The sequence below is a fragment of the Cyanistes caeruleus genome, chromosome 5 (genome assembly GCF_971803275.1).
Source record: "Cyanistes caeruleus chromosome 5, bCyaCae1.hap1.1, whole genome shotgun sequence".
In the NCBI taxonomy this organism is placed as follows: domain Eukaryota; kingdom Metazoa; phylum Chordata; class Aves; order Passeriformes; family Paridae; genus Cyanistes; species Cyanistes caeruleus.
In genome coordinates, this window is record NC_141705.1 from 70767923 (window position 1) to 70790086 (window position 22164).

At 44.7% G+C, this 22164-nt stretch overlaps 2 protein-coding genes across 3 annotated transcripts; one reads left to right on the plus strand and one right to left on the minus strand.

Moving 5' to 3' along the window:
- Window positions 1-7286: 7286 nt before the first annotated feature.
- On the minus strand, window positions 7287-21134 carry LOC147653235 (uncharacterized). The gene is made up of 7 exons (XM_086890178.1): window positions 20188-21134; window positions 18665-18718; window positions 16159-16230; window positions 14346-14381; window positions 13372-13416; window positions 12909-13088; window positions 7287-8945 (listed from the first exon to the last, which is right to left on the minus strand). The coding sequence occupies exons 1-3, from the start codon at window positions 20973-20975 to the stop codon at window positions 16176-16178; spliced, it is 897 nt and encodes a 298-aa protein (XP_086746304.1). The 5' UTR covers window positions 20976-21134; the 3' UTR covers window positions 7287-8945; window positions 12909-13088; window positions 13372-13416; window positions 14346-14381; window positions 16159-16175.
- On the plus strand, window positions 7680-10036 carry LOC147653236 (uncharacterized). Of its 2 annotated transcripts, XM_086890176.1 has the most exons (3): window positions 7817-7891; window positions 8163-9281; window positions 9378-10036. In XM_086890176.1, exons 1-3 carry the CDS (start codon window positions 7817-7819, stop codon window positions 9777-9779), a joined length of 1596 nt encoding a protein of 531 aa, XP_086746302.1. In that variant the 3' UTR covers window positions 9780-10036. The 2 variants fall into 2 exon arrangements, with proteins under 2 accessions (XP_086746303.1, XP_086746302.1); XM_086890177.1 differs by having other exon boundaries at window positions 7680-7891; window positions 8163-10036.
- Window positions 21135-22164: the final 1030 nt, after the last annotated feature.

Sequence of the window (22164 nt, forward strand, 5' to 3'; positions counted from 1 at the left end):
ATTTGGTGGGATTTTTGTGGATTTTGGCCGTGTTTTGAGAAGATTTAGGGAATTTTGTGGTGTTTTTTCTTGAATTTTGTGGGAAACTGTGCTGATTTTATGGGGCGTTTCTGGAATTTGGTCAAGTTTTCAGAAGATTTAGGGAATTTTGTGGGATTTTTCCTGGAATTTTTTTGGATATTGGGAGATTTTGTGGCATCTTTGTGGAACTTTGAGGGACTTTTCTGGAATTTGGTGAGATTCTGTAGAGAACTGACGAATTATCAGGGATTTTTCCTGTATTCTGTGGGAATTTGTGGAGATTTGGTGGGATTTTTGTGGATTTTGGCCGTGTTTTGAGAAGATTTAGGGAATTGTGTGTGATTTTTCTGGGATTCTGTTGGGTATTGAGGACATTTTGTGGGATGTTTCTGGAATTTGGTGGGGCTTTTCAAGAATTTTGTGGTATTTTGAAAAGATTTAGGGAATTTTGTGGTGTTTTTTCTTGAATTTTGTGGGAAACTGTGCTGATTTTATGGGGCGTTTCTGGAATTTGGTTGAGTTTTCAGAAGATTTAGGGATTTTGGTGGGATTTTGGTGGGATTTTCTGGGAATCGGTGGAGATTTTGTGGGACATTCCTGTGAATTGGTAGGGTTTTGAAATGATTTAGGGAGTTTTGTGGGACTTCTCTGGAATTTTGTGGGGATTTTTCTGGAATTCTGTGGGATTCTGAACAGACTTGAAGAATTATGGGGAATTTGTTTTAGATTTTGTGGGAATTTGTGGAGATTCTGTGGGATGTTTCTGGAATTTGGTAGACCGTTTCAAGGACTTTGTGTGGTTTGGAGGAGACTTGAAGAATTTTGAGGAAGTTTTCGTAGATTTTGTGGAAACTTGTGGAGGTTTTGTGTGATTTTTGTGGAATTTTGTGGGATATTGAGGGGATTTAGGGATCTTGAGGGCTTTTACATGTATTTTGTGGGAATTTGTGGAGATTTGGTGGGATTTTTTTCTAGAATTTTGTCGTGTTTTGAGAAGATTTAGGGAATTTGGTGGCATTTCTCTGGAATTTTGTTGGATATTGAGGACATTTTGTGGGATGTTTGTGGAACTTTGAGGGACTTTTCTGGAATTTTGTGGGATTCTGCAGAGAATTGACAAATTATCAGGGATTTTTCATGTATTTTTTGGGAATTTGTGGAGATTCTGTGGGGTTTTTGTGGAATTTGGTAGAGTTTTGGAATGATTTAGGTCATTTTGTGGGATATTTCTGGAATTTGGTGGGGCTTTTCAAGAATTTTGTGGTATTTTGAAATGATTTAGGGAATTTTGTGGGACTTCTCTGGAATTTTGTGGGGATTTTTCTGGAATTCTGTGGGATTCTGAACAGACTTGAAGAATTATGAGGAATTTGTTTTAGATTTTGTGGGAATTTGTGGAGATTCTGTGGGATTTTTCTGGAATTCTGTGGACCTTTTCAAGGACTTTGTGTGGTTTGGAGGAGACTTGAAGAATTTTGAGGAAGTTTTCGTAGATTTTGTGGAAACTTGTGGAGGTTTTGTGTGATTTTTGTGGAATTTTGTGGGATATTGAGGGGATTTAGGGATCTTGGGGGATTTTACATGTATTTTGTGGGAATTTGTGGAGATTTGGTGGGATATTTTTCTAGAATTTGGTCGTGTTTTGAGAAGATTTAGGGAATTTGGTGGGATTTTTCTGGAATTCTGTGGGCCTTTTCAAGGACTTTGTGTGGTTTGGAGGAGACTTGAAGAATTTTGAGGAAGTTTTCGTAGATTTTGTGGAAACTTGTGGAGGTTTTGTGTGATTTTTGTGGAATTTTGTGGGATATTGAGGGGATTTAGGGATCTTGGGGGATTTTACATGTATTTTGTGGGAATTTGTGGAGATTTGGTGGGATTTTTTTCCAGAATTTGGTCGTGTTTTGAGAAGATTTAGGGAATTTGGTGGGATTTTTCTGGAATTCTATAGGCCTTTTCAAGGACTTTGTGTGGTTTGGAGGACACTTGAAGAATTTTGAGGATGTTTCCTTAGATTTTGTGGAAACTTGTGGAGGTTTTGTGTGATTTTTGTGGAATTTTGTGGGATATTGAGGGGATTTAGGGATCTTGGGGGATTTTACATGTATTTTGTGGGAATTTGTGGAGATTTGGTGGGATATTTTTCTAGAATTTTGTCGTGTTTTGAGAAGATTTAGGGAATTTGGTGGGATTTTTCTGGAATTCTATAGGCCTTTTCAAGGACTTTGTGTGGTTTGGAGGGGACTTGAAGAATTTTGAGGAAGTTTCCTTAGATTTTGTGGAAACTTGTGGAGGTTTTGTGTGATTTTTGTGGAATTTTGTGGGATATTGAGGGATTTAGGGATCTTGAGGGCTTTTACATGTATTTTGTGGGAATTTGTGGAGATTTGGTGGGATATTTTTCTAGAATTTGGTCGTGTTTTGAGAAGATTTAGGGAATTTGGTGGCATTTCTCTGGAATTTTGTTGGATATTGAGGAAATTTTGTGGGATGTTTGTGGAACTTTGAGGGACTTTTCTGGAATTTTGTGGGATTCTGCAGAGAATTGACAAATTATCAGGGATTTTTCATGTATTTTTTGGGAATTTGTGGAGATTCTGTGGGGTTTTTGTGGAATTTGGTAGAGTTTTGGAATGATTTAGGTCATTTTCTGGGATGTTTCTGGAATTTGGTGGGGCCTTTTCAAGGACTTTGTGTGGTTTTGAGGAGACTTGAAGAATTTTGAGGAATTTTTTTTGATTTTGTGCGAATTTGTGGAGGTTTTGTGTGATTTTTATGGTATTTTGTGGGATATTGAGGGATTTAGGGATCTTGAGGGATTTTACATGTATTTTGTGGGTATTTGTGGAGATTTGGTGGGATTTTTCTGGAATTTGGTGGGCCTTTTCCAGGACTTTGTGTGGTTTTGAGGAGACTTGAAGAATTTTGAGGAATTTTTCTTAGATTTTGTGGAATCTTGTGGAGGTTTTGTGTGATTTTTGTGGAATTTTGTGGGATATTGAGGTGATGTAGGGATCTTGAGGGATTTTTCATGTATTTTGTGGGAATTTGTGGAGATTCTGTGGGATTTTTGTGGAATTTGGCCGTGTGTTGAGAAGATTTAGGGAATTTTGTGGGATTATTCCTGGAATTTTCTTGGATATTGGGGAGATTTTGTGGGATGTTTGTGCAACTTTGAGTTACTTTTCTGGAATTTGGTGAGATTCTGTAGAGAACTGACGAATTATCAGGGATTTTTCATGTATTCTGTGGTAATTTGTGGAGATTCTGTGGGATTTTTGTGGATTTTGGTCGTGTTTTGAGAAGATTTAGGGAATTTTGTGGGATTTTTCCTGGAATTTTGTTGGATATTGAGGACATTTTGTGGGATGTTTGTGGAACTTTGATGGACTTTTCTGGAATTTTTTGAGATTCTGTAGAGAACTGACGAATTATCAGGGATTTTTCATGTATTCTGTGGGAATTTGTGGAGATTCTGTGGGATTTTTTTGGATTTTGGTTGTGTTTTGAGAAGATTTAGGGAATTTTGTGGGATTTTTCTGGGATTTTGTTGGGTATTGAGGACATTTTGTGGGATGTTTCTGGAATTTGGTGGGGCTTTTCAAGAATTTTGTGGTATTTTGAAAAGATTTAGGGAATTTTGTGGTGTTTTTTCTTGAATTTTGTGGGAAACTGTGCTGATTTTATGGGGCGTTTCTGGAATTTGGTCGAGTTTTCAGAAGATTTAGGGATTTTTGTGGGATGTTCTGGGAATTGGTGGAGATTTTGTGGGACCTTCCTGTGAATTGGTAGGGTTTTGAAATGATTTAGGGAGTTTTGTGGGACTTCTCTGGAATTTTGTGGGGTTTTTCTGGAATTGTGTGGGATTCTGAGGAGACTTGAAGAATTTTGAGGAATTTGTTTTAGATTTTGTGGGAATTTGTGAAGATTCTGTGGGATTTTTCTGGAATTTGGTGGGCCTTTTCCTGCAAACTGAGCCCTCCATAAAGGGCTCAGCAGGTGCCATATAATCATGCACAGCACACAGTGGGCTGCTTGCTCTGCCTAAAACAGGAATGTGAATGGACTCAAAACGATCACAAAATAATATGGACTGGAAAAGACCTCTGAGATCATGAAGTCCAGCCTTTGACTGAACACCACCATGTCAAGTAAACCATGGCACTGAGTAACATGTCCAGTCGTTCCTTAAACACCTCTAGGGACAGTGACTTCACCAGTTCCCAAGGCAGCCCATTCCAAGATTTAATTATCCCTTCTATGAGGAAATTCTTCATAGTGTTAAAAATAAACCTCCCTGGCACAGCCTGAGACTACGTCCTCTTGTCCTATCACTAGCTGTCTCAGAGAAGAGACTGAACTCCATGTGGATACATCCTCTTCTTAGGCACTTATTGAGCAATAAAATGGCCCATAAGGGTCCCTTTCTCCAAGATGACCAAAACTAGCACCCTCAGTTTTCACAGGAGTTGGGTTCCAGACATTTCACTGTATCTGTTCTCTTCTCTGGAACTACTCCAGAACCTCAACATCCTTACTGAAATGAGGGGCCCAGAACTGCATAGATGTGACAGATTGGCATTTAAGAAAACAAAGAAAAACACCTAAGGAAGTTAAAACTACTGGCGGCTGATGGGACTTTTTCTCCTAGCCAACAGCTGGCCATTTCTAAGAATTGACAGCAGTTTTAACCATTGAAAAGTAAGATCAACCTGTGAACACCACCTTAAGACCTAAGCCTGGGAATTTCTTTGTCTCTTTGTTTCCAGGCCATGTGGCCCAGGCGGGGGCTGGGCTGGACCTGCCACAGCTCCCGGCTGGGAGATGGGGCCTGTGGGGCTTGCCCCGGGCTCTGGCCAGGCCAGGCCAGTCCCTGGCTCGGCTGCAGTTTTTGCTGGGATTGAATTCACCAGAGACTGCCGAGTAAAGAAAGGAAAAAGCTCTTGACCTGCGTCAGGCTGAGACAGTGACCACACTCTCTAGAGCAGCTATGAAGAACTTTCCATCACAGACAAATCCAGCTGCTGCTCCAGCAGAAGTCACAGAACTATCTACAAAGCCTGGGCAAGATTTTAACCTTTTCATTACCCAGATGAGACTTGCAGATTAATCCTTTTTTCCAGAGAAAGAAAAAGAGAGTAATCAACATGTGAAGAGACTTTATAAACTATTAGAGACAGTAAAGAAAAGAATTAAACTTCAGAAAAGGTAGAGAATAAGGAGATGCTTTATAAGCTGAAATATTTTTCTGTTAAAGCTATGGAGATGGACAATAGTGATCTGAAAAAACTCCTTTAATTCATGACAGAGTATATTGGGAGGAATGGCGGGTTCAAAGTGTGGATTTTGAGCAAAAGGTGGAGTAGTTGGGATACAGTGAGGTGCTGGAACAGAGGGGGGAGAAGTAATAGTTGAAGATTTAGGGCCATTGTAGAGGCAAAGAGAAAACTTCTGTTTCCAGAGAAGCTCACAGAGACAGATGAAGAGAACTTTTGCCTTTGAATAACTCGTCCTTAAAAATGACATCCCTAGATTCATTGACCCATACACACCTCATAGTGATGTGAAATGGGAGGAGTGAACTGATGACAGATTTCCGGGCAGCTGGCATCAGAAAAATAGAGAGCTATAACAGAAATAGCTTTCTTGTGAGAAACTCCATAGATTAGCAGAAGAAGACTTCTGTTTCTCTACAAAGACTGATGAAAAGACTAGCAGGAATTGGGACGGTTTTAAACACCAAAGTTCCAAACTTTTCTGTCTCTATATTGTCATGTGAGCAAGGGAATGGTTGGGTAGTGGGGGATAAAAGAGTTTTCTGGAAGTTTATTCTGGTGTTCTTATTCTTGTAGTTTTGTTAATAAACTTTCTCTATTCCTTTTAAATTTTAAGCCTGTTTTGTTCTTGTTCTAATCCATATCTCACAGCAAGAAATAAGTAAGTTTTTCAGTAATTTTTTTAGTTAATGCTTAAAAACCATGACAATAGAGAATATAATGTGTAGGCTCCCCAGTGCCCAGCTCAGAGGGACAATCACTGCCCTGGTCCTGCTGGCCACACTGCTGCTGACACAGAAGGCCAGGAGGCCACCGGCCTCCTTGCCCACCTGGGCAAATGCTGGCTTCATGTTTGGCCCCTGTTGGCGAGCACCCCCATGGCCTTTCCTGCCAGGCAGCTTTCCAGCCACTCTGCCCCCAGCCTGGGGCACTGAGGGGATTCTTGGGACACAAGGGCAGGACCCAGGCCTGGCTCTTCTGGAACCTCACCCCACTGGTCATACACCATCAATCCAGCCTGTCCACATGCCCCTGAAGATCCTTCCTACCCTCCAGCACATCAACACTCCCACCCACCTTGGTGTCATCACAAATTTCCTCCTGAGGATACCCTCAATGCCCTTGGCCACATCAGCAGGACAGACATTGAACAGGACTGGCCACGGGGGCCACCACTACTGACTGGATGCTAATTCAATACAGCACCATTCCCCACCACTCTCTGGACATGGCCATCCTGACAGTTCTTAACCCAGCAAAGAGGGCCCCTGCCCAAGCCCTGGGCTGTCGGCTTTTCCAGGACTGTGCTGTGGGATACAGAGTCTAACGCTTGGCTCAAGTCCAGAGAGACTCCATACACAGCTTTTCCCACAGCCCTGAGGCGCATCATCCTCAGCGCAAAGGACATCAGGTTGCTCAGGCAGGACCCGCCTTTCCTAAACGCTAAATCAGGCCGGGCCTGATCCCTCAGTTGTCCTCTCTGGGCCATGTGATCCCCCTCACGATGATCTGCTCCAGAACCTCACCAGGCCCCGAGGTCAGGCTGACAGGCCTGCAGTTCCTCACATCCTCCCTGCAGCCCTTCTTGGACCTTGGGTGTCCCATTGGCACCTCCAGTCACCTGGGACCTCCCTGACTGGCCAGGAATGATGACAATAAAGGATGGGAGAGTTGCTTGGCAAGCTCTTCCATGGGCTCCCTCAGCACCCCTGGGGGACTCTGGGCAGCCCCATAGACTTGTCAGGGTCTTAGCAGCTCTGTAGGTCACCAATTACTTACACCAGGATTGCAGGGGGTCAGGTCTGCTCCCTGTCCCTGTGTGCCAGCTCAGGGGACTGCTTGTCCTCCAGATAACCCATCTGACTCCTGAAAGCTGAGGCAAACAAGGCATTCTGTACCTCAGCCTTTTCCTCGTCCCTTGTGATCATGTTCCCCTCACCCTCACATCAAATAAAGAGTAGATTTTTCTTTGGCACTCCTGTGTTCCTAATCTCTTCTAATAAAGACTTTTTATTGTCTTTTACAGTAGTGGCCAGATTAAATTCAATTATTTTTTGCCTTCTGATGATCCTTTTTATCTGGTGTTGGGGCCAAATGCTGGGACACATGCTTGGCTGGATGGGTAATAAAACGGTTGGCCACCAGCAAAAGGCTTCTTTTGGGATGTTTAGGGGAGGAACACAAGGTGGGAGAAACGAGAACTGCAAGTCATTGGAAGAAGAACTAGCATAGGGAAAGAGAGGGACAGAGGCCTAAAAAAGGCCTTTGTGATGAGGCTTGGCTGCATGGAAACCGCCTGGCCCCTGGAACAAAGGGCGGCCGTGCCCACCAGGCCTTTGTGACCCGCGGTGACATCGTGCCCAGAGGCCATTGTGACGTGAGTTCGTGTCGTGACTGTGGGGGCAACAAATCCCTGCAGTGGCCACTCCCAGGAGAGCAGCTCTCTGAGGAGGCAGCAGCTTCTCTGGAGGAAGCAGCTCCCCTGGGTGATTGTGGCCAGTGTTCGTCAGAGCACTCCCACAATGTGGAAGAAAGAGGAGGCAAATGCCCATGACCAGCCCCATGAGGGGCAGTCACTGCTATCCAAGCAGCAAAAGGTGAGGGCTGGGGATGGAGGGAGAGGCTGCAGTGGGAGGTGGGGGAAGCCCTGGGGCACAGACAGCCAGGCCTGGCACCAGGCCACGCTCTGCAAGGGAGCCAATGATGGGATGGCTCAGGCACAGCAATGACCCTGAGGCAATGAGCACAGCTGGGAACCCAGCCCAGCCTGGCTGCTGTGGCCAGCACCTGCCCTGGGCTTGCTGACACGTGGGAGACACCGCGCTCACACAGCCACCTCCATCCCACTCCTACCCCTGCTTCCCACAGGTGACCCACAGCCAGCCACAGGGACCACCTCAGGTCACCTCAACAATCAAGATGCCACGCGGCAGTGTCACACAGACACAGAGACTGTCTGTGTCCGACTTGCCGCCTCTCCATGGCCCTCAACTGCCACTGGAACCTCCTTGCCAGCTCAGCCCTCAAATTCAAAGAGCAGCCTCTGCAAGGCTCAAGCTGCCCCCTCTGCCAGCAGCAGCAGCCTCTGGGTCTCCTCCCAGAGGCACAGCACATGTTGTGGGCTCTGTGGCCAGTGGCTACCAAGAGCTCATGACACCTTCACCATGGGGAACTCTGGCTGCTGGTGGGGCCTGGGAAACACCTTCCCTGGCAAGCAGAACAGAAGGGTTCTGGCATGGGTCAGCGGCAAGGCAGGACCATCGCCTGCCACCCGTGCAACCCGCACACAGCGTGCAGATCTGCACTGGGAGCCAGCCGGCTTGGCAGCACCTGGGGCACTCTGAGACAGAGGTGCTCCTCAAGCTTCTGGAAGGGCATGGTAGCAGCACCTGCAGTGATGTGTTCAGAGACCTGGGCCCATGTCTTCATGAGAACAGGCCCATCGAGTCCACCCAGAGAACCACAAAGTGGTTGAGTGGGCGCCAAGGGGCAGAGGCAATTCATCGTCCAGCCAAGCAAAGTGCGCATCGCAAGCAGCTGTGCCCAGAGGATGACGAGGCTGTGATGCTTCGTCTCTGTAAAATGAGTAAGCAGCTGGAGGAGATGGAAGACAAAGTGTATGATGTGATGTTTAGAGACATCTTCTCCTCCCTAGAAGACAAAGAAAGCCCCGTAAGGTCCACATGCATCTCCAGGGATCCACCAAGCCCCACCCTGAAGCCAGCTGTAGGCCCCTCGGACCTGCACAGTGCATCCAGCGTGACGGAAGTTGCTGCAGGAGAGACACAAAAGTTCTCCCAGCTTGTGTCTCTTGACCAGTTGTTGGCCGAGCTGGACCCTGTCGCAGACAACTCCATACCTTCTGATGCTCTCGTCAAGGGCTCCACAGGAGAGGCAGAAAACAACACAGAGATTGCACATCCTGACCTGTTGGAACAGCTGTGCTCTGTCTCTGGGGACTCGCCATCAAGTACCCTTCTAAACCAGGTACTGGAAATATGGGATGAAGAAGAGCTCCATGACAGAGCAGCACCAGGAGAGATGCAGAGTGAGCCAGAGAGCGCGCTGTCTCTCCCAACACAGGAAGAAGAAGAGGAAGAGACAGCACCAGCGGCAGACGGTGATCCCTGCAATGAGGGGCACAGCGAGCCTCTCCCCATGGCTCTTCCTGAAGAGGCAAAGATGTCTCTGGTTTGTGCCTCGCCTGCCGAAACCATGGAGGAGATTGAAGTGGAATGGCTTGAGGCTGGCTGTGCCCAGGCCGCCCCTCCCCAGGAAGAGCCCCGCAGGGCTGGGGAGCCGGCAGGGGCTTGCCCGCTGCCTGCCCAGCCCCTGGCACGCAGCGCTCCTGCTTGCCCCGCCGGCAGCGCAGCCGTCCCGCAGCCCCCGGCCCCACGGCCATGGCGCTCCATCGCCAAGACGGCCCGGCGGGCTCTGCGCCGGCTCTTCTCCTTCAGCTGCCTCAGGGGGCAGCGAGAGGACTGAGCCCAGAGCCAGAACCAGGAGGAGGCCCTGAGATGCCAGCTCCCCCTGAGAATGGTCGGCTCCCAGTGGCAGGTCCGGGTGGCATTGGCACCCCACCCCAACTTTACCCCCTACTCCCCTTCTCACTCTCTTCTTTCCCATCCCTATCCCTCTACCCCACATTTCTTGTTAAATCAAATCCCCATTGTTTCTTTCCCATCCCTACCTCTATACCACACGTTTCTTGTTAAATAAAATCCCCATTGTTAACTTTGGTAGATGGTCTCTTTGGCACCTTCATTCACACACAGGCATCTCTCACTGACCACACCTTACCAGGGGCACACACCTGCACACAGCACTCCAGGTGTGGCCTCCCCATAGCCCAGCACAGAGGGACAATCACTGCCCTGGTCCTGCTGGCCATGCTGCTGCTGACATAGAAGGCCAGGAAGCCACCAGCCCCCTTACCCACCTGGGCACATGCCAGGTCATGTCAGTTTGGATACTCTAAGCCAGCACCCCCATGGCCTTTCCTGCCAGGCAGCTTTCCAGCCACTCTGCCCCCAGCCTGGGGCACTGAGGGGATTCTTGGGACACAAGGGCAGGACCCAGGCCTGGCTCTTCTGGAACCTCACCCCACTGGTCATACACCATCAATCCAGCCTGTCCACATGCCCCTGAAGATCCTTCCTACCCTCCAGCACATCAACACTCCCACCCACCTTGGTGTCATCACAAATTTCCTCCTGAGGATACCCTCAATGCCCTTGGCCACATCAGCAGGACAGACACTGAACAGGACTGGCCACGGGGGACACCGCTAGTCACCAGACACCAACTGGATGCAGTACCATTCCCCACCACTCTCTGGACATGGCCATCCTGACAGTTCTTAACCCAGCAAAGAGGGCCCCTGCCCAAGCCCTGGGCTGTCGGCTTTTCCAGGACTCTGCTGTGGGATACAGAGTCAAAGTCATTCTCTGTTCCCAGCCTGCTAGAAAACCCTGGGCTCAGTGGTTTAAGCAGGGAGCTGGGTCCCGAGGTCACTAGTTGCAACACTGTTCCCATATCCATTCTTAAGAAAATCTCCTTACTATGCATTTATAGGACAAGTTATAGAAATCACATCAGGAGACATCTCTGCCCTATCAGATCTCAGCAGAGATCCCATGTTCTTTTTCATCATGGCACATTTCCTCACAGAGAGATGTACATGTACCCCAAAGGTTCTAATGCTGGGTATCTGGACTTGGTAAAAACACTTACATTGGATGTATCCCCTGCCAACAGGCCTTATCTCGGGAAACAGAAGCCAGTACACGCATATGATACTTATTCTTCCAAAGCAGTACAAGGTTTTGCCTGATTTCAGGCTGTTGAAGAGAGGCAGGGGATGTGGCTTCCTGGCCTTGGCCCCCTACCCAGCCCTCAAGGTACAGTATCTTTATTCCTTTCTCTGAGGTCTTTTGTGCTGTTGCTGTTGTACAGCTGCAGTAGCTGTAGAAACTGAAAGTAATGTGAACAACTCTGGATGATGTAACTAAAAAAATTATGAAAGCATTTTTGATAAGTAGAATAATTTTTTAGATTGTGGCTTTCCAAGTAAATAATAATAATAAAAAGCTTTTAGGGTAGCCAGGCTCTTGCTTTTGCAAAAGCTCAAAAGAAAATTGTAACTACATTTAAACAATAAACCATTTTCAAGCAGCAAGAGCAAACATTTCTTTTATAAATCAGAAAGTAAGATGTTTCACTTTAAATATAATTTGCAATTTTTTTTTGGCTAAAATTATTCTTTACATTTCTGCCAGTTTTGAAAATGTGTCTGGTCAACCTAAAGACTTCATTCTTTTGTAGATCAGCTGCTTATAAAAGTGTTGTTTTTTCCTCACACTTACTCTTTTAACATACAAGGATGCAGTTTGTGTCCTCTTTTTATGAAAACCTAGTGAGTTCTTCTGAATCAGAAGTTATTCATTAAAAACATGAGATTTAATTAAATAGCTAAGTGACATTTCAGTTTTAATCAATAGCATTGTTAATAAATACAGAGTTGGTCTATTTGTTACCTTCTTGCTGTCACAAATTTTGCATGAGAAAAAGATGTGTCACTGGTGACAAAAGAAACAATTTTGTCATTAAGTACTAAGCATTTTTGATAGCTCTTAGTGTATATCCCACTAAGTAAACATAATTGTGAAGCATACTTTAAAGGTTTACAAATTATGTTTTCAGGTTTTAACCCTATTAGTTAAATTAAGTTTCCATAACTATCACTTGATTTCACACACAAAGAAATGCTTTGTCTAAAATTTAGTCAGCATTTACATCAGACATTATTCTCTGTTTTTTCTCCTCTGAGATAATCTCCAATTCATCCTCAGGATGGGCACAGTTGCTTCACTGCTGTTGGTAGTTTTTCTCATACTACAACATAAACCACCCTCAGGCATTCTCAGTAGTGAGACCAACAGGGGAAAAAAAAAAAAAAAAAGAGGCAGAATATTAAACAAAAATAGTATTTCATGAATTCTGATGAGCTGACTCCAGGATTTCCAGAAATAGAGTGGTGACCTTTCCACGGCTCAGCATTTTGTCTCTCGTAACAACCAGCAGCAGAGGAAGGTGTTAGTCCTCTGTATGAAGTGCTACATATTACTGCCCTTATAGAAAGAATCTTTTTTGAGACTCCAGTGCTGTGGCTACCATCAGAGAACCTGATTTAGGCATTTAGCAATAAAAAGTGTCAGCAACTGGCCACACTGACTATGGGTCTGGATTATTTAGCTCCCCTGAAGTTCAAGTCAATACCCCCACAAGCCTTTCCCAACTTCCATCCATGGAAGTGTCCAAGGTTGGATAGAGATTGGAGCAGCCTGATCCAGTGGAAGGTGTCCCCTGCCCATAGCAGGGGGCTGGAACTAGATCGTCTTTAATGTTTCTTCTAACCCAAACCATTCTATGATGCTATGATTCCCTGAGATGTGAGACAGCTCCCCTTTATGGGTATTAAGAGCTTAAAAACACTGTCTCCCTTTACAACATGCTCCTGCTCCAGTTTCTGTCAGCCTCAATGCATCCCGAGACACTTTTCTGATCCCTGTGGCAGGAAAATAACCATACAAAGCAGTTCCCTGGAGATCTTACCCTTGGTCCTGGAAATCCTGGTTGTCCCGGAGGACCGGGAGGTCCAACTTGCCCAGTGTCTCCTGGAGGTCCATGGGGACCCATCAGTCCCGGATGGCCCTTATGACCAGGTATCCCAGGATCACCTGGAGGACCCTTTTCTCCTTGAGGGCCTTTTTCTCCTTTGATGCCAGGCTCACCCTAAGTGAAAAGAAGGACATTACCACCACAGAATAAGAGGCAAACTTCTGATTTTCAAACACAGAGAAATGCTCACAGCTAAGCTGGCTAAGTTGCTGAGTACAACATCTGGTGCATTACAAATGATCCACAAATTATTCTGATGGAGAATGATTAAAGAGAGACCTGGGAGACTGGGAAACACTGGCTTCAGTTTTGAATGACCTCTGCCTCCAGGCCCTAACTCAAAATAGCTCTCTTTATTTCAACATAATGAAATAACTTGTAATCTTCTCCAACTTACCCTCTCTCCTCTGGAGCCAATTGCACCCTGTTTCCCTGGTGTGCCCTGCAACAAAATAAAGGTAAATATAAAAGAACCATCCATAATAAGAGTAAATAATGAAACATATGCCTTTGTAATGATTCCTGTGACCCCAGGAAAATTTATTTCCATGACAACCCCACAGTTTCCTGAGAGCTTTCCCTTTTGCTTTCAATTATCAACAATCTTCTTTCTTTATTAAAGAAAAATAACCAAAAAAAACCCAACAAAAAAACCCAGACAAAAAAATCCAAAACAAAAAGAAAATCAACAACCCACAAAAAAAAAAAACCAAAACAGAAAGCATGACAAGCATGTTGAGGGGATGATTCTCCCCCTCCACTTCCCTTCAGTTAGACCCCACCTGGTGTGCTGTGTCCAGCTCTGGTGCCAGAATATAAGCAAGGACATGAATCAGTTACAGCAAGTTCAGATGAGGCCACAAAGATGCTCAAAGAGCTGGAGCTCCTCTGCTGTGGATTCAGGCTGAGAGGGCAGAGATTGTTCAGCCTGAAGGAGGGAAGGTTCTGGGGGAACCTTAGAGCCCCTTCCAGTACTAAAAGGGAGTTTTTAAGAAAAATGGGGATGAACTTTTTTGTCAGGGACTGTAGAGATAGAACAAGAGTTAAATGGCTTCACAGTCAGAGAGGGTGATATTTGGTAGAAATTTTTCACTGTGAGGGTGGTGAGGCACTAGAACAAATTGTCCAGACAAGTTGTGAATTTCCCATTTCTGTAATGGTTCAAAATCAGGTTGAATGAGGTTCCAAGCAACCTGGTCTAGTGGAAGGTGTCTCTGCCCCTGGCAGGGTGGGCATAAATCGATGATATTTAAGATCCCTTCCAACCATTCTATCAAAAAAACCCAATTTGTTGCAACTGTGCTAACACCCTTGATGATTTTTTCCCTGTGACACCAATCTTATATTGAAACAATTAAGAATTTAACTTACCTCTTTTCCAGGAGGACCTTTCTCACCTGGCTCTCCCTAAGAGACACAGAAACTGGATTTAGCATTGCACTGGAGGAGTTGGAAGAAAGACTCCACCTAATAACCACAAGTCTTTCGTTGTGTTAACAAGTTTTCTTCTATATGGTAGCAGGTTTGCATGATTTATCCTTATCTTACTGCTATTGGTCATTCCTGGATAGACACATCCTGCTATTTGGAAAGAATTTTTTAGTGAATTTGCATGCCATGTTAAAATAAATAACAGGAAGTAATTTCTAACAAACCAACTGAGGGCAGATGTTTCACTCCAAGTGTGTTCCTGCTTTCAATACATTTTGTTCCTTTTTCTTACCAACAATTCCCAAAGCTTCATACACTTTATATGGCCTTGCTTAAATTAAGGAGCACCAGCATCATACGCATAAGTGTCTGAAGACGTAAGTTAAGTAAATTTTGCAAGAAGTACCAACTTGTATTACACCAGCTGGAAAAACACATACAGAGGATAAAGGAATTTTAAGCCTGCTCACCTGTCTTTCAGAACTATATTAAATAATCATAATTTGAATAAGCACCCTCATAGAATTATTTATATATATATTAATTTTTTTTTCACTTACAATGTGATGAGTACACAATACAGTTTCTATTTTAGTGTTTCAATGAAAAAAGTATCACTGCAGTCCTGAACTGCAGATAAAGCAAAATGAACATTAAACTACTTGTTCCTGAAATTCTGGCCACTTTCCCATTTCATGTACAGAAAAAAATAATCTTTCTAAGTCTGTTTGCAGGCAAAACGCATAATCATATCTATAACATGCATTCAGGTGATATTTTCCCCTGGAAACAGAGCATCTTCAGCTGTGTTAGTATCCATGCATGTATCCATGAGAAATGGAACTAATCAGAGATGTGTGATGCAAATTAGACTGCATTAAACTCACTTGAGTTTTCCTTAAGGCCACTTTAGTTTTAAATGGCCACCATGTTTGCTGCTTAAAATTAATTATCCAGAAAAATATTTCTTTCTCCTCTTTTCATCCAAAAGCTCACTTTCAAATTATAAAATAAAATACTAAAAAATACAGAAAGAAGCAAGAACCATCCCATGAAAGATTCAGCTCTGCTGGAGACACAAAAATCTTTTAAATCTCATTTTTTGTCACAACAAATCTAGAAATTAAAAAAAACCAACAAAACACCAAAAACCCAGCATTCACTTTTCCCATCCTTCCAGTGGAATTCAACATCTTTTACTCACTTTGAAAGGTCTAAAGATACTGGATTCTGAGGTTGTGATATTGTCATGGGTATAGGTTAATTATTTATTATTTTAGATCACTTTGGGAGATACATGAATGCTTTAATTGCAATGTACCTCTGTTGCTAGCAACAAAAGAATTTCCCTTTAGAATAGCGAATATCAGAAATACCTGTATTATTACTGGCACTCAGAATTTCCCTATTTAGACCATCTAAGGTTCATGCAGAGGTATAATCTGAGAACTTAAATACCCCATACTTGAATTAAGAAGACTACTGAAGCAGTCTGATTAATGTGTACATTATCAGGGCTGACTGGCAGGTACCAGCTCCATACATGAGATTGTGGTTGCTCATCCATATGAAAAATGCTATTTTTGCAGTCCAGTTTCCTTTGGAAGTAAAATTATATGGCTTCTGGATTTGTCAGATCTCCTGCTTATGCTTTTTTTTTTTAATCTAACTGAAGATGACCGTGTCCCATCTTCCTGTCTAACATTTAAAAGCAGGTAAAGAGAGGATCTAATCCATCCCCAGACATACTTACAGGTGGTCCTCGGGGTCCTATAAAGCCAGGGAGTCCTGGGCTGCCCGTTTCTCCTTTATTTCCTTTGGGACCCTTAGGACAGAAATGAAAGAGACACTAGCAGCCCTTTCCCCAGCACTTCTTTCCCAGAGCATTCATTTACAGATACTGGAACTGGGAAATTTCCCTTTAGCAGCAGGACTCCCAACACTGACAAGGAAGAACAAAGTATTTTAGAAAAGCAGGTTGCAGGCACCGTGGTTGCATTATTAATAAGCTATGCAGGGTCCCTGGGAGAAGATGAAAAGGAAGGGACAATTATGGCAGGGGGAGGAGGTGTGTTCCATGGTTGTGGTGGTGTCACATGGTTTATAAGGGGGTGTTGAGAGTGGAAATGCTGTGATGGGTGATAACGAGGAAACAGTGCAGGTGGTCGTACTGCTCAAATCAAAAAATACAACCAACAGACAGATACAGGGCTTCTCCTTTGCCTTTATTTCCAGGTTCAATTTATAAAATGTCTGTCTTTCACTTATCTCTTGTGATATTCTGTCAAACTGTCCCTTTTCCCTTGCAGATCAGGGCAGTAGAAATGACAGTTCATGATACAGTACTGTTTCAGGCACACTTCTGATGTGGTTTTAACTCTTAGTTTAACCTTTGCTTTCAGAGTTTGTTCCCTACTTTTTCGGTTCAGAACATAGCCCTTTTTCTTCTTAGAGTAAAACGCATACAAAGTGAGCACCAATGAGCCTGGCAGGCACAAAGCACATGGATTTGGGGTGTGCAACTTGCCCTGGAGACTTCAGGAGCTGGACCGTGTTTCTGTGTGTGGGCTTAAGCATGAGCAAGTGTGACTTGTGATGAGTACTGTCAGCAAATGCCTAAAGAGAAGGCTCCTGGCAGGTTTTACCTTGTGGTTACAAGTCAGCACTGGTGAAGGTGGAAAAAAAAAAAAAATCACCCTTATTGTCATGATAACCTTCCTCACATCTCCTTTTTTTCAAAATAGAAATATAAAATATTGGCTTGTCACACCACACAGTGAAGGAAATTAGTGCATTTCAAAATAAATAGATTTATGTACAGCACAAGCAGACACTTCCCATAATAACCTTTATGAAAAGGAGAGGATTCATTTTAATGGCAGAGAAAGATAATGATGAGATGACTGTCTGTTCTGCTGACCAGCACTGCCTCATTGTTTCCCCTTCCTCATCCATCTGACTTTATCCTTTTTCAATCTCCTATGTTATTTTTGGACTCTAAATCCTCTGGAGCAAAGGCTGCTGTGGTGCTGTTTGTGCAGGAAGCTGTCTGGTGAGTCTCTGGGTCACATCGTATAGGTACTGTGATAACACTATGATGATTAAAATAATAATCCCAACTTGGCATTCACAAGGCATCCCAAAGCCACAGTGACCTGATAAAGACCCAGAAGGTGAAAAATCAGTGATAGGAATTGGGAATGGGTGGGTGTAATGAAAAGAAGAAAATAAGTTTGAAAGGCAAAAGCAAGGATCCATGGGGTAAGAAGCAATGGCAGAAATCCCAGGAAGGTAAAAAGAGCTTATGTCAAGGACAAAAAGCCTGTGGCACATATTTTTTGATGCAGAAAGGCTGTCAGACTGCAGCACCCTGTCCTACCTCCCCACACAAAAAGGCGTTATTTGCTTCTCTGAGACATCCCTGCAGATGCTTGATCAGGGCACAAGTCAGTGGTGAGGCTGGGCTGGTTTTATGGCTTTGCAAGAGTCACAAAGAGTGAAGTCCTGCTGCAGCTTTTCACATTCCTCCTGCTCTGCTTTTGTTTCCCTATTAATGCAACAGTCCAGCAAGCTGTACTGTCTCCATGGGCAAAGAGAGGGAAGAGCCCTGCATTGTGATAGATGCTACTGGGCACAAGGGAATATTTTCATGGATTTGCTGAATTCTGGACGACTTTCAGCAGAATAGAGGAAAAAACACAAAAAAACAAGCAAACCACCAGCTCCGCACTGTCCTTCTAACAGCTCTTCATTTCCAAGCTGTTCTTCCCCACAGGATGGCCTCAGGGGAGTTTCATTATGCTTCCTGATCCTGGTTTACTGCCCGCTGTCTGCTCTTCCCCCAATTGCCTGTGAGGATTTTTCTGCTGCCACTATTCCTCAATGGCAGCCTGCCAACTCCCTCAGGCCCTCTCCTTCCTTGTGACAACTCTCTGCTGGCTGCACGCTCTCTGCTTGGCAAAATTAAACCTACTGGTGAAGACGAGGCATGCCAATCTTTTTGCCATGCTAGGCAATCAATCATTTCCATTTACTGTGAAAACTTAACTTTCACTGGGAACAGTGATGACCCAACTAGCATCTCAATTCCAGGAACGTAGCCAAGCCCCCTTCAAACTTGTGGCCAGACAGTGATTTTCAGATTACCCTTCTTCAGCCATGGAAACCTCAACACACAAACCAGCTACAGAAAATCCACTCCTCCTACATTTTATCAGTCACCTCTCCTGGATGCATGAGTTTCCCTTTGTGGTACTTACTGGGATACCAGCTGGGCCAGGTTCTCCTGCAGATCCAGGCACTCCATTCTTGCCCTGTGTCAAAAGAAAAAAATTCCAGAGAAGTCCCACAAAACTCCATAAATCATTTCAAAACCCTACCAATTCACAGGAATGTCCCACAAAATCTCCACCAATTCCCAGAACATCCCATAAAAATCCCTAAATCTTCTGAAAACTCGACCAAATTCTACAAACGCCTCATAAAATCACCACAGTTTCCCACAAAATTCAAGAAAAAACACCACAAAATTCCCAAAATCTTTTCAAAATACCACAAAATTCTTGAAAAGCCCCACCAAATTCCAGAAACATCCCACAAAATGTCCTCAATATCCAACAAAATCCCAAAAAAATCCCACAAAATTCCCTAAATTTTCTCAAAACACGGCCAAAATCCACAAAAATCCCACAGAATCTCCACAAATTCCCACAGAATACATGAAAAATCCCTGATAATTCGTCAGTTCTCTACAGAATCTCACCAAATTCCAGAAAAGTCCCTCAAAGTTTCACAGACATCCCACAAAATCTCCCCAATATCCAACAAAATTCCAGGGAAAATCCCACTAAATTCCCTAAACCTTCTCAAAACACGACCAAATTCTAGAAAAATATCCCACCAAATCTCCACAAATTCCCACAAAATTCATGAAAAATCCCTCAAGATCCCTAAATCGCCTCAATATCCCACAAAATCCCACAAAAATCACACAAAACCTCCACAAGATTCCACAAAATCTAAGAAAAATTCCTCAAAATTCTTCAAGTCTTCCCAAAACCACACAAAGTCCTTGAAAAGGCCCACCAAATTCCAGTAAAATCCCACAGAATCTACACAAATTCCCACAAAATCTAAAACAAATTCCTCAAAATTCTTCAAGTCTCCTCAGAATCCCACACAATTCCAGAAAAAACACACAAAATTCCAGAGAAGTCCCACAAAATTCCCTAAATAATTTCAAAACCCTTCCAGTTCACAGGAATGTCCCACAAAATCTCCACCAATTCCCAGAACATCCCACAAAAATCTCACAAAAATCCCTAACACTTCTGAAAACTCGACCAAATTCCAGAAACGCCCCATAAAATCAGCACAGTTTCCCACAAAATTCAAGAAAAAACACCACAAAATTCCCTAAATCTTTTCAAAATACCACAAAATTCTTGAAAAGCCCCACCAAATTCCAGAAACATCCCACAAAATGTCCTCAATACCCCACAAAATCCCAGAAAAATCACACAAAATTCCCTAAATCTTCTCAAAACACGGCCAAAATCCACAAAAATCCCACCAAATCTCCACAAATTCCCACAGAATACATGAAAAATCCCTGATCATTCGTCAGTTCTCTACAGAATCTCACCAAATTCCAGAAAAGTCCCTCAAAGTTCCACAAACATCCCACAAAATCTCCTCAATATCCAACAAAATTCCAGGAAAAATCCCACCAAATTCCCTAAACCTTCTCAAAACACAACCAAATTCTAGAAAAATATCCCACCAAATGCGGAACGCTTCTTGCGCTTCCATTCTCAGAGCTCCTGAGTTAAGCACTCTGTGACTCTTGGTGAGAATACCAGCAGAAAGCATTTCCACTGCATCCGGCAGGGAGAAACTGTACCTGCAGAACACATTTGTCAGGAGCTTGCACCTGCAGCTTATGCACACACAGACATGCTGCACGTTCAAATGGCCAAGCTCTTTCTGAAGCAACCTGAAAGCTGCTGTCAGAAAGCTGTGCTTCTTATCCGATCGAAGCAGCAGCACGCGCATTGGAGTTTGGCAAGCACTAAAGAGCTGCAGAAGAGCTTTGCTTAGCAAAATGGGCCAAGAAAAAGCATTTGCTTCATGGATCTTTGTCGTCGCCTGGAAACAGGTAGCAGCATATGGAAGGGGGTTGTACACGTGGTTTCTTGCCTCGCTTCTCTGCACTTGCAGGGGCTCCCCCCGCCCACCCCGGGCTGAGCTCTGCGGCAGTGCTGCCGCATTGTGGGCACAGAGCGGTACTGCAGCTGTGCTCCGAGCCGGGCGGGGCCTGGCCGAGCGGGGCCGAGCAGCGGCGAGCCGAGCCGAAGCGGGCGGGGCCGAACCGAGCCGAAGCGGGCCAGAAAGAGCCGAGCCGAAGCGGGCCGGAAAGAGTCGAACCGAGCCGAGCCGCGTCGGGCCTCCCCCCCCCCCCCCCCCCGCCGGAGCCGGCCGGGAGGACCGCGGCAGAGGCGTTAACTCCAATGCCTGCCGCCGCAGGCGCGGCCGCCACCCAGCTACGGAGCCGCTGAGTCTCGCCGCCATCGTCCTCGCCCCGGGAAAGGCGGCGGAAAATCGGGCGGAATGCTCGGAGTCGGTCGGCGTCGGCAGGTTTTTCGTTCAGGCATATAAGTAAGACAGACGCGCTGAGAGCAGCGGGGGCCTTAATTGTGCCATAACAAAGATGGCCGCTCTGCCGGAAGTGGCTTCAGCCACAGCAAAGATGGCGGCAAGGAAGGGCGGAAGTTACGTCACGCCACGCAGAAGATGGCTGCCAGGTCGTGGCCGGCTTGTCCTTCCAAGGATGGCGGCCAAAAAGGCGGGAAAATGGAAGGACCCCGGGCAGTGGGTGCGTGAATTCGACTGCCTGACAAACACCCCGGCGTCGACGCCGCCCCGTCGCAATTTTCCGCGGCTGCTCCAGCCGTGCGGACACGGGCTGTGCGTTCGGCGGCACCGGGGCCGGGCGCGAGCCGGTCGGGCGCCGACAGGCAGCGGTGACGACGCCGCACTCTGCCGGGGTCCTTGACGCGGCCGCTTTTTCGGGCTTCTGGCACTCGCGACGACCCGTACCATGCTGCCACTTCTCTCACTTGGTTCCCCTATTTATTTAAAAGCTTGGCATTTAAATGAATAATATAGAAATGAAAATATACAAATCTATACTAAAGAAATGTATATAGGGTGATAGATAGGGAGATATATAGATAGGAAATAGATAGATAGATAGATAGATAGATAGATAGATAGATAGATAGATAGATGGATAGATAGATCTTCTCAAAACACGACAAAATTCTAGAAAAAAATCCCACCAAATCTCCACAAATTCCCACAAAATACATGTAAAATCCCCCAAGATCCCTAAATCCCCTCAATATCCCACAAAATTCCACAAAAATCACACAAAACCTCCACAAGTTTCCACAAAATCTAAGGAAACTTCCTCAAAATTCTTCAAGTCTCCTCCAAACCACACAAAGTCCTTGAAAAGGCCCACAAAATTCTAGAAAAATACCACCAAATTCCCTAAATCTTTTCAAAATACCACAAAATTCAAGAAAAGCCCCACCAAATTCCAGAAACATCCCACAAAATGACCTAAATCATGCCAAAACTCTACCAAATTCCACAAAAATCCCACAGAATCTCCACAAATTCACACAAAATACATGAAAAATCCCTCAAGATCCCTAAATCCCCTCAATATCCCAAAAAATTCCACAAAAATCAC